This window comes from Chiloscyllium plagiosum, chromosome 42 (assembly GCF_004010195.1).
Source record: "Chiloscyllium plagiosum isolate BGI_BamShark_2017 chromosome 42, ASM401019v2, whole genome shotgun sequence".
NCBI classification, from domain to species: Eukaryota; Metazoa; Chordata; class Chondrichthyes; order Orectolobiformes; family Hemiscylliidae; genus Chiloscyllium; species Chiloscyllium plagiosum.
Genome location: NC_057751.1, coordinates 372,732 through 387,408, shown reverse-complemented (window position 1 = coordinate 387,408; position 14,677 = coordinate 372,732). Strand labels below are relative to the sequence as shown.

At 45.2% G+C, this 14,677-nt stretch overlaps 1 protein-coding gene across 4 annotated transcripts in view; it reads left to right on the top strand.

Annotated features, from left to right (window-relative positions):
- The window catches only part of LOC122543003 (serine/threonine-protein phosphatase 2B catalytic subunit gamma isoform-like), a 56,142-nt gene that overhangs the window by 11,293 nt on the left and 30,172 nt on the right, over positions 1 to 14,677 (top strand). Inside the window, exons 1-4 of one of the 4 annotated variants that reach the window (XM_043681158.1) lie at positions 3,251 to 3,384; positions 7,732 to 7,929; positions 8,099 to 8,223; positions 12,000 to 12,111. In XM_043681158.1, the coding sequence (XP_043537093.1) occupies positions 3,321 to 3,384; positions 7,732 to 7,929; positions 8,099 to 8,223; positions 12,000 to 12,111 (499 nt within the window). In that variant the 5' untranslated portion in view covers positions 3,251 to 3,320. Of the gene's footprint in view, positions 1 to 3,250; positions 3,385 to 4,377; positions 4,397 to 4,421; positions 4,551 to 7,731; positions 7,930 to 8,098; positions 8,224 to 11,999; positions 12,112 to 14,677 lie in introns of those variants that run through there. The other 3 variants (XM_043681160.1, XM_043681159.1, XM_043681157.1) reach the window with 3 other exon arrangements.

Below are 14,677 nucleotides of genomic sequence, written 5' to 3'. Positions count from 1 at the left end.
TTCTCCTGTTCCCTGGATGCTGCCTGACCTGCTGCGCTTTTCCAGCAACACATTTCCAGCTCTGATCTCCAGCATCTGCAGACCTCACTTTCTCCTCAGGTATTTATATGAGGCTGAGAGAAGGTGAGTCATGGCTCCAGAAGCAAAGGTAGCAATAAAGAGGTGGTAATGACAGTGCATAGAGAGATCTCTCTCTAGTATAAATAAGTACAAATGCTGCCAGACCTGCTGAGATTTTCCAGCATTTTCTCTTTTAGTTTCAGATTCCAGCATCCGCAGAAATTTGCTTTTATTATTTGAAGCCCGTTTGGGGGGAAGAGGAGAGAAAAAGATGATGAGAGAGTGGGGAGCGAGAGAAAGAGAGACAAACAAGAAATAAGAGGTACAGAACAGTGAAAAAAATATTAAAAAATAAATGAAATAAAATTATCTGAAGTTGTTGAATTCAGGGTTGAGACCGGCAGGCTGTAATGTGCCTAGTCGGGAGATGAGATGCTGTTCCTCGAGTTTGCGTTGAGCTTCACTGGAACATTGCAGCAGGCCAAGGACATACATGTGGCCGTGGGAGCAGGATTGTGTGTTGAAGTGGCAAGCCACGGGAAGGTCCAGGACCTCATTGCGTACAGACTGAAGGTGCTCAGCGAAGCGATCACCCAGTCGGCGTTTTGTCTCTCCGATATAAAGGAGACCACATTGGGAGCAACAAATGCAATAGACCAAATTGAAAGAGGTACAAGCGAAACGTTGCTTAATCTCAAATGAGTGTTTGGGACCTTGGATGGTGAGCATGAAGAGGTGGAGGGGCAGATGTTGCACCTTCTGCGATTGCATGGGAAGGTGCCGTGTGTGATGGGAGAGGTGTTAGGTGTGATGGAGGAGTGCACTAGGTTGTCCTGGAGGGAACGATCTCTGTGGAATGCAGACAGGGGGAGGGAAGGGAAGATATGTTTAGTGGTGGCATTATGTTGGAGTTGGCGAAACTGGCGGAGGATTATTCTTTGCATGTGATGGCTGGTGGGGTGAAAGGTAAGAACAAGAGGGAGGGGGTGAGGGTCATGGCGCAGGGGATGGACCGCATGCTGTCGAGAGCCCTGTCAACAACTGTAGGTGGGAAGCCACAGTGGGAGAAGAAGGAGCACATATTAAGAGCACCACTTTGGAAAGTGGCCTTATCGGAACAAACGCGGCAGAGGCGAAGGAGCTGAGAGAAAGGGATAGAGTCCTTACAGGACGTAGGCTGAGAAGAGCTGTAGTCCAGATAGCTGTGGGAGTCAGTAGGCTTGTAATGGATATTAGTGGATAGACTATTGTCGGAAATGGAGACAGAAAGGTCAAGGAAAGGAAGGCAAGTGTCGGAGATGGACCAGGTGAAGGTGATGGAGGGATGGAAACTGGAAGTTGTGAGAAACAGAACTCACTCACAAATCAATCAGCCTGAGACAAAGCCTTGGAAACAAGAACAATTTATTACAGTCTTGCAAGAACTGGACGCTTCTGTAATCAAGCAGAAATGTGTGTGAAAATAACACATTAAAGCATTCTTATTCAGTTTACAAGTTGCGGAATCACGCTTCCCTTTTCCCATCCTATTATAAGCCAATTACCTCACTTGTTAGTTATTTTCTAATTTGGCCATCCTGCTGTCCTTGTCTGCATTCTTTGTTCCTTGTTTGTTACAGCTTGTTCTTTATTCCAGTTTGTCTTGTGAGAAACAAAGCTCACTCACTAAACAATTGCAGTCCGAGACAAAATCTGAATCAGTAGTGTCCTTTATTTGTACACTTGCAAGTGGGTGCAATGTCTAATGCCAGGCAAGGCAAAGACAAATACACATCATATTCCATAAACTTTCAAAATTTATACAATTTGAGCTTACGTCACTCATTTCCTCAAGACTGATTCCACAACTTCTGTTTATCCAGCCTTGTCCGTGACAAATGCCTATCTCTGGCCCCCATAAGGTTGTTTGATGTCATCCCACTGCAGGTCATCGCTAGGCATATCCTTTCTTTATTAGCATTTATTCCTCTCCGGAGGCCACTCTGACCTTTATGACCTCTTTAATTAGGGTTTGTTCCTGTGTCTCCGTACAAATGGGAAAACAGATGGTTTTCCTACTGTTATACAAGTGATTGCATTCTCTTACAACTTCTTATCTATTCGCCCATACATCTACCATTGTTTTGTAATCATGTCTCATGCTGACATACCATTTTTAACGGATTATATATTTCTTCCATCTCGCCCCCATTCTTGTTAACTCAGCTCTTAGCCTAAACAATTACACACTGATGTGAGTTCATTTACTCTGTATCAGAACTTATAATTGCAGAAATAACATTAATTCACCTATATCCCACAATCTTATCGTACTATAAGCTTTATTGTGAAATGCCCTTGCTGCTTCTTTCTGTGGTCAGCTACAACCCTTTAAAAGTTATTTCCTAGCTTAAAACTATTTTCTTTAAAAGACCCTCTATATTCATTAAAGTCTTAGCCTTAACTATGCTACAAGGATTCCGCGACCGTTTGTATAATGTTCCCCTTCCCCCACCACCTGCAAAAACAACATTTCTCATCTCCCACAAAGTGAAGTTGATGAATTTTTTTCCAGGTCCGGACGAGACCGTGAATCTGCACCGAAATAGTCACCGATGTCAAGACAGGGAGGGGACCTGGGTGGGCCTGCAGCAAGAGACATACCACACAGCCCATGAAAAGGCAGGCATAGCATAGCTAGATCCCATTGCTACACCTTTGATTTGGAGAAAATGGGATGGGTTGAAGGAGAAGTTGTTGAGAGAGAGAGAGAGAGGGAACAAGTTCAGGCCGAGGGCCCCGGCTCAAGGCCCCACCGGGTTTTCTCCGACTGCAAGACCACGGCGAAAGACGCCAGGCTCCAGGGCAGAGTGGGAGTTGTAGTCCAGGTTAGGACTACAGTTCCCGGCGGGCCGTGCGAGACCGTAGGGCAAGACGGGAATTGTAGTCCTGACCGGGATTACCGTTTCCCGCGAACTATGCAAGGCCGCATGGCAGAGTGGGAGTTGTAGTTCGGTTTTGGACTACAATTCCCGTCTGCCCGTGCAATGCGATAGGGCAGGTCGGGAGTGGTAGTACAGTCTGGGATTACAGGTCCCCGCCGCCGTAAAGTGGCCGTGGGGCAGGCCGGGAGTTGTAGTACAGTCTGGGACTACAGATCCCGGCGGGCGTAAGGAGGCCGTGGGGCAGGCTGGGAGTTGTCGTCCCCTTTGGGACTACAGTTCCCGACGGGCGGTGCGCAGGCGCGAAGCTGAGGCTGAGGCCGGAGAGGGCGCGAGGAAATGGCGGCGCAGGCCCCGGCTCAAGGCCCCACGGGGTTGTCCACCGTGGAGAGGGTGGTGAAAGGTAGGGCGGGGCTCCGGCTGGTCTCTGAGGGTGGGCCTGTTGTTCAGGAGGTGGAGTGGGCAGGAACTGCAAACAGGAGCCGCCCTCCGTCGGCCGTTCGGCCCCTCCCTGAGGCGGGGGCTGGATCCCGGCCCGAACTTTCCAAAAGGTTCACCGGCCCCTGGGTGACCAGGACATTCCCCTGTAACTCCACTCACCCCCCCCCCACACACACACTCCCCAATAACACCTCATCTCCCTTCACCCAGTCAGCCACCTCCCTGACTCCTGTCCCCTTACCCCTAACAGCCCCCTCTGTCCCCCCCCCACACACACACACACACACACACATCTGCTGACCTTCACCTATGTCTATTTTCACACTCAGTGTTTGCCCAGATATATGACATAAATGTGTATTTGAAATGCCTGGTTCTTTTCAATCATTGAGGGGGAACCTACGTATGTGGCTGAACACATGATCAGCTGAGGGTGACTCCATTCTCCCAGTTTCCCTGCCTCTCACATACACACACACTCACATATACATACACATATACACACACACTCACATATATACACACACACACACTCACATATATACAATCACACATATACACACACCTCTCTCCAGACTCCACTGCCCCAGGGAGCTGCCTCCCAGTGTTGATCCTGTCAAATTCTCCCTCAGTCTTGGCTATTTCTGATTCTTCTGAAGACAGACTGTGCTGTCACATTGACATTCATCGAGGAGGCTGGCCATTCATCTCCGAACTGATGACAAACCAAACCCTGATTTGCTTATCTGGTTGCAAAGTTTCCACATGAACTGACCATTGAACGGGTGGAGAGCAGCATCAGCTTTGCACAAGAGAGATCTGACTTTATTGTGAGATATTGAGATCGCTGGATGCTTAAGATTTATCCGTTTGAATCCATCCACTGTTATTACTTTCCAATGAAGTGGCATATAATTGTCATTCTGAGATTAGCCTTCAGAAAGGCTTCATGTCTGAAACCGAGATATGCTGAGGTATGTATTCCATATGGCTATAAGAAATGGGAACAGGAGTAAGCCCTTTGGCCCCTCAAACCTACTCCGCCAGCAAGCTGTCAAACACCACCTTTTGGAAACTATGTGGCCAGCCCAGCAAAGCTAAGCTCTGATGAGTATGCTGTCAATACAGGTACACAGCACCTTTCCAAAAAAATTGAGATTTCAGACATTGTTGCACCACTTGATTTTTTTTAAGATAGGTCTCAAGCAGGAAAGATGTCATGCCAGTAGGTTTTTGCTGAAGCTCCTCGGATGCTGCCTGAACTGCTGTGCTCTCCCAGCACCATTGATCCAGAATCTGGTTTCCAGCATCTGCAGTCATTGTTTTTACCTTGTCCATATCTCTCAGCCCCAGAGAAGTTTAGATCACACAACACCAGGTTATAGGCCAACAGATTTATTCAAAAGTACAAGCTTTCGGAGCACTGCTCCTTCGTCTGGCCGTTGCCTGACCAGCTATCTGATGAAGGAGCAGTGCTCCAAAAGTTGTACTTCCAAATAAACCTTTTGGATTATAACCTGGTGTTGTGTGATCTTTAATTTTGTACACCCCAGTCGAACACCGGCTCCTCCACCCCAGAGAAATGATTATAAGATTGGAAGACTTTGACTTTGCTTTGTAGCAAATGTCATGTTCTCTCCAAAAATGGCAGTCGAGCCGTGGAGAACTGAGCTTTTTTTGTGGCTGGCTGGTGACTTTTTCATCTTTTTATTTATTGATGAATAAAATGAGTGAGGGCATCATTAGTTAAGCAAGCATTAATCGCCCATCCTTAATTATCCAGCGGGCAATCACGGGTTAACCACATTTCTCTGGGTCTGTAGTTATATGTTGGCCAGACCAGGTAGGGATTACAATTTTCTTCTCAGAAGGACGTTCGTGAATCAGATGGGTTTTCCTGGCAATGAATTTGTGGTCAGCGTTAGATTACCATAATTCTAATTCCAGGTTTTTATTGAATTGAAATTCCACCATCTGCCACAGTGGGATTCAAGCCTGACTCCCCAGAACATGACCAGGGTTTCTGGATTAACTGTCCAGCAATAATATCACTCATCTGTCACTTTCAGCGTGGTGTTACTTGCACATCATATTCTCTCCAAAGAAAGCAGAATGCCTGAACTGACTTGAAGTGTCAAGTCCGTTCTTCTGAACTCCAGAGAATGAAGGCTCATTTGTCCTCCATCTCTCTCAGTAGGACAGTCTCTTGTTGGGGGAAAAAAAGGGAGAAAAAAAACCCTTTTGCACCCCATTTAAGGTCAAGTCAGATCTCCCTTTGCTGAGGAGATCAGCACTGCAGACAATACTCTGGTCATGGTATTAGTAATACAATTGTAGCAAGGTTCCTCATAAACTTAATTCTTCACATGTGTCCATTCCTGACAAGACCAGGTTTTATTCTTCACAAGGGCCCATTCCGAAGTGCCCTTGAGAAATTAGTGATGAACTGCTGTGAAGCTGAATGCTGCTTATATTGGCTTCTTTGAGCAATTGCTTTGCTGTGGAGTTGGAGTCACATTTGGGCCAGATGGCCGGTCCATATTGAGGAGATAAGCTTTTTATCTCAGATTTATGAACAAATTGAGATGCTCCCAGCTGGCACAGTGATGTTTACCTTCATGTCACTGAAGCAGGAGTCCAGCCTCTGGATTTAGTGACATTATCACAGTGCTGCCCTTTCTCCCATCTCTAAACCCCAGTCAATGTCAGTCTGCCTTTTACTTTACTCACTATATGTTTATGTTAAACCCATGTTTTGTAAAAATGCATCTGACTGTCACTTTTAAAAGTCTTTTTAAAATTCTTTTAGCCAAAATGAAATTTCATTATTATGTTGCATTGCTGTCCTCTTGCCTGTCAGTCCAGCTGCCTCTGTGCCATTACACCCTCCTTGTGTCCTCACTTTCCGACCAAGCTTTGTATTGTTGCCGTTCAGTTTCGACTCCTCTTCATGCTCTGTGCATGCACACTGTTTCCCAATGCAAAGTGAGGAATTTCTTCCTGCTGTATGGTTTCTGTCTTTTAACCAACCTCTGTCCGTGCTAATACCACTCCCCAAGCCCATGTGCATCAAATTCTCGTGACTGGACAGGAACACAGTGGGGCTGGAGAGATGAGATGTTGGCACGACATCTGATTCAGGAGGGTGGACAAAAAAGTTCCTGAAAATGTGGAGAAGGGGATTTGAGTGAGAGGAGAGCAGTGAAGCATGAGGGGAGTGTGGGGACACTGGATAAGCATGCACTGGCAATAAGTCAAACAGGCCAAACTGTACTTCCAAAAGAGTACTGGACCTGTTTTAATTGAATTGCTAGTTCACCTGAAGTGCTCTCTCTCACATCCCCTGTGCTGAAGATAATCCTGGGTAGAGGAATTAAAAAAGAGAAGATCAGAATTGTACATCTGACTGCACTCAAATGTGCTGTCTAAGCCTGTTCAGAGAGAGTCAGGATTTACCGCACCCAAAGAAATCCTCTCTCTGCCCCATCTTTACAATAATTACTTCTGTAGCACCTATAACATAATGAAAAACATTTTACACACGAGCAAACACATGAGACCGTACGACTCCTGGAGCTTGCTCTCCCATTTGCTGAGATCATGTTTGGTCCAACTTGTAGCTTCGACCCAACTTTCATGTCTTTTCTCATTCCCCACAATAACATATACATAGACAACCGTGTTGCTGTCTGCCACTGAGTTCTGCAATCCCTCACCTTAGAGATAATAAAAAAGGTCTTCACAGACTTCTCTTCAGGGGAAGAATAAAATTGGGCTTGAAACAATAATGCTGTTTCTTTCTCTGGCTGTTGCCACACTTTAAGTTTTTCCAGCACTTTTTATTTCAGATCTTCAGCACTCACAGTATTTTACAGCCCCTGAAGTATGGTAAATGATTAAAATATAGCAAAGTCACCCCGCTTCATGAACAATTGACTGGGTCATTCATTTGAAATGTTGACTACATTACATTTGAGGAACCCTCCCTTTTTTCTTACATAATTTTCTTTCTCATTTGCCTTGAGTATGTTCTGAAATTCATTAAAAAGACTGTTCTTTACAACAGTGCGACATTCCCTGGATACTGACCCTCTGACAGTGCAGTACTCCCTTGTTAATGACCTTTTCAACAGTGCAGCTGCCCCTCAATGCTATTGCTTGACAGTGTGCTTTTCCCAGTGTACAGAATTCAGTGGTTGCTGATAGTCATTTGTGGCACAGGCCATGTTTGAGAGTAGTTCTGTGAGTGTGTGAAGCTGTGTTCTGGGTTGAATTCACGAGGAACTCAGTGTTTTTCTCTACCTCGCAGCTGTTCCGATTCCCCCAGCCCGCCGCCTCACCATGCAAGACGTCTACTCAGAAGGGAAACCGAAACTTGATGTCCTCAAGGCTCATTTCATTAAAGAGGGGAGACTGGAGGAAGATGCTGCCATCAAGATTATTGAGGATGGAGCTGCTATCTTTCGCAAGGAGCGGACACTTATCGAAGTGGATGCCCCCATCACAGGTCTGGGCTGTTTCTGCCCCTTCCCTCACTTCTATCCCCCAATCCCTGTCCTGGCTCCCCCCTCCATCCCAGCCACCTTCCCAACAATCGGGTTGTGTGGGACCATTGTGTTTGTTTGGACATGGAAGTGGTTCACTGAAATTGCTCTCTTCCATTCTATTTCTGTCAGTTTGTGGTGACATTCACGGTCAGTTCTTTGACCTGATGAAGCTGTTTGAAGTGGGTGGTCCACCCAGCAGCACCCAGTATCTCTTCCTCGGAGACTACGTAGATCGTGGCTACTTCAGTGTTGAGGTGAGTTGCGGTGTAACTATCTCTATGTCTGAACGACCAGGGAAGAACTCATTGACCGTGCTGTACATGATTGATCTTGCCCTTACACAGAGTATCTGAATTGGAGGTTATTGTGCTATGGTCTAGCTATCACTGACTATCCTCTTGAGCATGTCAAGGACAAGCAGTTTGATGTTGGAATGTTTGAAAGTTCACTCACTAGATCTGGTGCATGATACTGCTGCATATTCTGACTGACCTGTTGTGCATGTTTGATACTCCCAACATCCCACATGGCCGGGATTCAGTATGATATTCAGATTCACACACAGCAATATCTAACCAAAACTGGTGAGCTTTATGGTTAAAAATAAAAACCTTGATGTCCTGAAAAGCCAATTGGTTTGTTAATCCTTTAAAGGAAGGAAACCTGGTTTCCCTTTCTCAGCCTGGCCTTCATGTGTCTCCATGCACACACCAACTCGAATTGCCCTCTGGTGAGAACGGGAAAGCCCCATTCATCCACCAAATTGCTGCAGTCCAGGAAAGTCCATCATCAGCACCTCAAGGCAGCTCAGCAGAGGCAATAGATACAGAGGTTCCAGTGCTACCATACTCAAATTAGGAACAAAAGTGGACCATTTAACCCTTCCAATCTGCTCCACTATTCAGCAGGATCTTGGCTTCTCGGATCATGGCCTGAATTTTCCTTGGCAATTCCTTGGGGAGGCAAAGTCCTCAGACACGGCCTTCAGAGAAAATATTTTACTTATTTCCATCTCAAATGGGAGACCTTATTTTTAAACCATGTACCCTAGTTCTCATTTCTGCCCTGAGGAAAATTTCTCAGCTTTCAACCCTATCATTTCCGCTCAGATGTTTCAAGAAGATTGTCTCTCATTTATTGCAGGACCAAACTGTCTAACCTCTCCCCATAACTAACCCCGACATCCCAGAAATGAGCTGAGTGAATATTCTCTGTACTGTTTCCAATGCAGTTTTGTCCTTTATTAAACAAGGAGACTAAAACCGTGCGTTGTCACACCCATGCCAGCCTTAGTAATGTCCCTACGTGTAAATTCCATTCTCCTTGCATTGAATGCCAACATTCTTTAGTCTTCCTAATCATTTGTTGTACCTGCATACTCAGTTTTGTGATTTCATACCAGTGCGTCCAGATTGCCCAATATAACCAAGTCCTAATGTATCTTCCATTGCTTTTCTGCTCTTCCTGCCGAACTGAGCAAGTTGACGTTTTCCCACGGTGTGCTCCCTCTGCCAAAGTTTTGTTTATTTTCTTAACCTGTCTGTATCCATTTACCATCTCCTTCTGTTCCCTTAACAACTTAATCTCCGATCTATCCTCGCATTTCTGATGCAGCATGCCTCAGTTCGTCACATCATACGTGCAGCATTACTTTTGTTAGTCGCATCAAATTGTGCTGTGTGCCTCTCCCCAGAGGAGGTTGTATTAACACAGAACTACAGGAAGGACCATATCATTAACCTCTCAGCAAGTCACTGTGAGTGTTTCACTTTGCCCAATCCAGTGCTGTATCGTGTGTTCTGTCTGAAGCTGTGAGGAGCAATCTGATTTTGGAGATTTTGTTGTAATCTGCATCTGAAATGTGTGGTATGTAAACCAGATTACTGAAACATTTGCTCTGTTTTTCCTGGCTGTGATGTGTGCAATGAGTGTGCTCCTGCTGAAATGGAGAGACCTTGGCGACACCTTTTTGTGTGTCTTTACTGTTGGTTTGTACGCTCCATTGACAATGTCAGCACTTATTCCTGTCTGTTGTGAGCTACCTTCTTGAAGTGTTGCTGGTGTTGCTGGTACATTGATGGGGAAGGAATTCCAGGACTTTGACCCAGTGACATTGAAAGAATGGCAATATATTTCCAAGTCAGGATGGTCAGGTGGTGATGTTCCCATCTATGTACTACCCTGATCCATTGAGGTGGAAGTAGTCCTGGTTGGAAGATGCTGCTGAAAAAGACTTGGTGAGTTTCTGTGGTGTGGCTTGGAGATGGTGCAACAATAAAAACAAAAACAGACATTGCTGGAAAAGCTCACAGGTCTGGCAGCATCTGTGAAGAGAAATCTGAGTTAACCCTCCCTCGGAACGCGAAACTTCTGGTTTTGTTTCTGATTTACAGCATCCACAGTTTTTTTAGTTTTTTTTGTGGATGGTGCACTCTGCTGCGACTGAGCATTAGTGGTGGAGGAAGTGAATTTCCAATGTGGAAGTTAAGATGCTGATCAAGTGGGCTGCACTTAGTGTGTACAGAGCTGCTTGTATTCACACTCAGTAAGTGGGTAACACAAGATAGCAAAGTGTTGTAAAGTGGACATGACAAGGATGCTAGGCGAAAGTGAGGACTGCAGATGCTGGAGATCAGAGTCAAGGTTAGAGTGATGCTGGTTGATTTTAAATAGCTGAAGTTAATGAGCAAAACTCAAGCGGGCAAAGTATAAGGTGGGAAAGTGTGACATGGCAGGAATAAAAAGAGAGAATGATGGTGGAATTCTGAGGGGCCAAGGAACCTCTGTGTTCTTGTGCATGAACCACAAAAGGTGGGTACGTTGGTGCTATCAGTAATTCTGAAAAGTGTGTTGCTGGAAAAACGCAGCAGGTCAGGCAGCATCCCAGGAGCAGGAGAATCGACATTTCAGAGAACACCTCTAAGACACCCGCACCAACCAACCCAACCGCCCCGTGGCTGAACACTTTAACTCTCCCTCCCACTCCGCCAAGGACATGCAGGTCCTTGGCCTCCTCCATCGCCAGACCATGGCAACACGATACCTGGAGGAAGAACGCCTCATCTTCTGCCTAGGAACCCTCCAACCACAAGGGATGAATGCAGATTTCTCCAGCTTAGAAGGGCTTATGCCCGAAACATCGATTCTCCTGCTCTTTGGATACTGCCTGACCTGCTGCGCTTTTCCAGCAACACATTTTTCAGCTCTGATCTCCAGCATCTGCAGTTCTCACTTTCTCCTAGCTATCAGTAATTCAAAAGGTTAACAAGGTCGATAAATGTGGAGCCAGGAAAAGCACAGCAGATCAGGCAGCATCAGAGGAGCAGGGGAGTTGAAGGTTCGGGCAGGAACCTTCAACAGGAGGGCAGTCAACACTGGTCATATTGAATGGCAGATCCATCTCAAAGGGCCACATGACTGCCTCCTGTTCCTGATCTCCATATTTTTAGCTACTACCTCCAGTGGTCTCAACAAGTCTGAAGGTCAAAATGTGTAGCCAGTAGTGTGTCTATTAATGGTCCAGGATAGTGAATACATAGAGCAGTGAGGTTAGGGGAGAGGGCGTAATGGGTGCCCGTGTGAGGGAGCTGGAGTAACATCAGTAGAAATTCTGTCTTGTTCATGTTGATCTTATCAATCGCATGGCCTGTGCAATGTAACCTATATGCCTCTGTCTAAGTTCTTCTTCACCTATGATCTGTATGTACTTGCTCACTATGAACTGCTTGTACTGCTCGTAAACAAAACTTTTCACTGTAGTAGGTACACGGGACAAGAAATAAATCAAATCAAATCATAGTCACTACAGGGCACTAATGGGAGAGGAATTACTGAGTCACAGTAAGTGGGAATTGAATTAATATCAGGAGGGATACATTCAGTAACACAGGGCACTGGGAGGGTGTGGGAGAGGGGTGACTGAGTGACAGCGCTCTTCACTCGCATCTTTCAGTTTGACTGCGATGCTTATCTAGTTGCGTGCTTAGTTTGCCTATCCCTGCTTCACTTGTTAAACATTTCTTCCCTGCAGTGTGTTCTGATGCTCTGGGTTCTGAAGATTCACCACACAAGCACACTGTTTCTGTTACGAGGGAATCATGAATGCAGACACCTCACTGAATATTTTACCTTCAAGCAGGAATGTGAGTATAACCTGCAAGTAAACTCTGCGATCAGGCCAATTGGCACACATCCTCCTGACCCAGAACCCCTGCTCTCATACCCTGACCTTGACTCTCTTCACCTCTCAGTTCCTTGATCCAGAACTCCAGCTTGCTGACCTGGAAGCTTTGAGGACTTGGATCATGTTGTGCTGAGCATTCTCAGCTGTTCCTAAAGGACTGCTCCCCTTGTTTTCCCTCTTGGCTCCCTCCATTTCCCCAATCTTTCTCTTGCTTACTTCCCAATTTACTGTGTGCTTATTGTCTTTGAATTGTCACTGCTTTCAACATGTTTCCTTCATTCCTGTCAGTGGTTGTCAGAGGCTTTTTGTCACAGTTTATCAGTAAATGCCATTGTAGGGAATTAAAGTATCATCCCCTTTTGTGTCAGTATTGTCTGCTTTTTAATGGCTCATTACAGAGATAATCCTGAAGGATTAATCCTGATAACTAACTCTCTGAATTTAGGTTGTGTTATTGTGTGACTGCTGATTGCTTCTGTTTATCATCATCATCACGGTATCTTGTTTGGAATGTAGTGGGAACTCCCTCCTATTTGAGTTTCTGACAATTGACTGTTTATTATGGAGCTGAACACTGCCCTGATGAGGAGAGCACTTTCACATGCATGGAAGCCCGATTTTTTTTGTGTGAGCTCAGAAGCTCTTGAAGCTATTCACATCCAGTGAAAGAATTGTTGCATCGCAGCCATTGTTGTTGGAATGTAGGGAATATAGCAGCCCTTTCATGCACTGTAAAATCCCACAGACAGGCATGGAAAAAATCAGATGATCATCTTTTCTTCATGATATTGGTAGAGGATAAATGTTTGAGTAAAGGTTTTGGCAAAAATTCTCCTACTCTTACTTAAGCTAAGACCAAACCCTGTCAGACCAGATTCCTTCACAGGTTTCTCCTCCAGAGATCTGCCAAAGAAGGACAGAAAGCTCAGTGGGGTTTTATATCGGTGTGATAGAGTTGTCTAAAAATTATCTTGCACTTATTTCAAACTTTGTCCTTTAACCACCATTGCCTTGGAAACACTCTGCATTCCGATATAACAAGATGACTGGAATTACATTGATCTGGTTTCTTAATGATAACAATCCAGTGTAACCCTTTGGCATACTATTCAGCGACTCTGTCTTAGCCCCAGGCTCCTCAAACAGAAGATTCAAGGCCTGGGATTGGGCACACTCCAAGATTAGGTCACATCATTCACCAATTCCCAAGTTATGGAGGAGCTGGACAAATGCAGTTCTATGATTAACTTGAATTATGTACAGTTCATTCTGAGTTCCAACTGGGCATAGGCTTTAACTGAGATAGCTCACTGACTGTATCCTGTAGCAGCTGAGGTGGGCAACTCTTTGACCTCCAAAGACTGGTATTCTGTCCTTGCCAAAAGTTTGTGCATGAGCTAGCAGGCTCTGAAACCAGAGAACTGTTGTGTTGCACTTCAGGACTGAAGTGACTGTGTCTTACTGTAAACTGCTTACAGGATGCTGTATATAATGATCCAGCTGATGGTCACACTGAGTAAATCAAGATCTGGAGTGAAATCTTGCTGGATCTCCTTAACAGCTGACCCAGGGAGCTGGCTGTTAAGGAGATCTTTGAGGAGAGTGCAGAGTTTGATGGAGAGGAGCTCAGTATTTGAGGCCCAGAACTGAAGGCAGTTCTGGAGCATTTAATGTCAGTGATTGAGCAAGAGGCTGGAATTGGAGAACAGCATAGATCCTGTTGAAGTAGAGGGGTTTATAGAAATATGGAGGAAATTGAAATTGAGTACAGTTTTGTAAATGAGGCCGTTGCCAGATCAAGAGCTTGTGTTGGTCAGCAAGCACAGGTGTGATTGGGTTACAGACATGATGTCAGTTTGAATGTAGATAGCAGAGTGTTTAATGTAGTGGTATTGGATATTGAGTGAGAACTGTGGGAGGAAGCCAGGGGAGGATTTAATGATCTGGCTAATAGTTAATTTTGCTGATTTAGTGCATTTGGCCTGCAGTTTTAAGCAAGTAGTGCAATTGATATAATCCAGTATGTATCAGAGAGGAGGGAATTGTGAACCATTGGAATATTTATGACATGAGTTGATATTACTGTGACAGTTTATGGCAGAAGGAGGCAATATTATTGGTCATAAGCTTGTCTTCAGCTCAGAATAATCTAGGTTTAATTTTTGGTTAGGAAACCTGGGTCCCAAAAGATTTTAGGGCAGTTTGGGATGACCTGACTTGGATCTGAAGCAAGTACAGTTTCTTTTAGAACATAGAACAATACAGCACAGAACAGGCCCTTCGACCCACGATGTTGTGCCGAACATTTGTCCTAGCTTAAGCACCCATCCATGTACCTATCCAATTGCCGCTTAAAGGTCACCAATGATTCTGACTCTGCCACTCCCACAGGCAGCGCATTCCATGCCCCCACCACTTTCTGGGTAAAGAACCTACCCCTGACAGCCCCCCTCTAGCTTCCACCCTTCACCTTAAATTTATGTCCCCTTGTAACACTCTGCTGTACCCGGGGAAAAAGTCTCTGA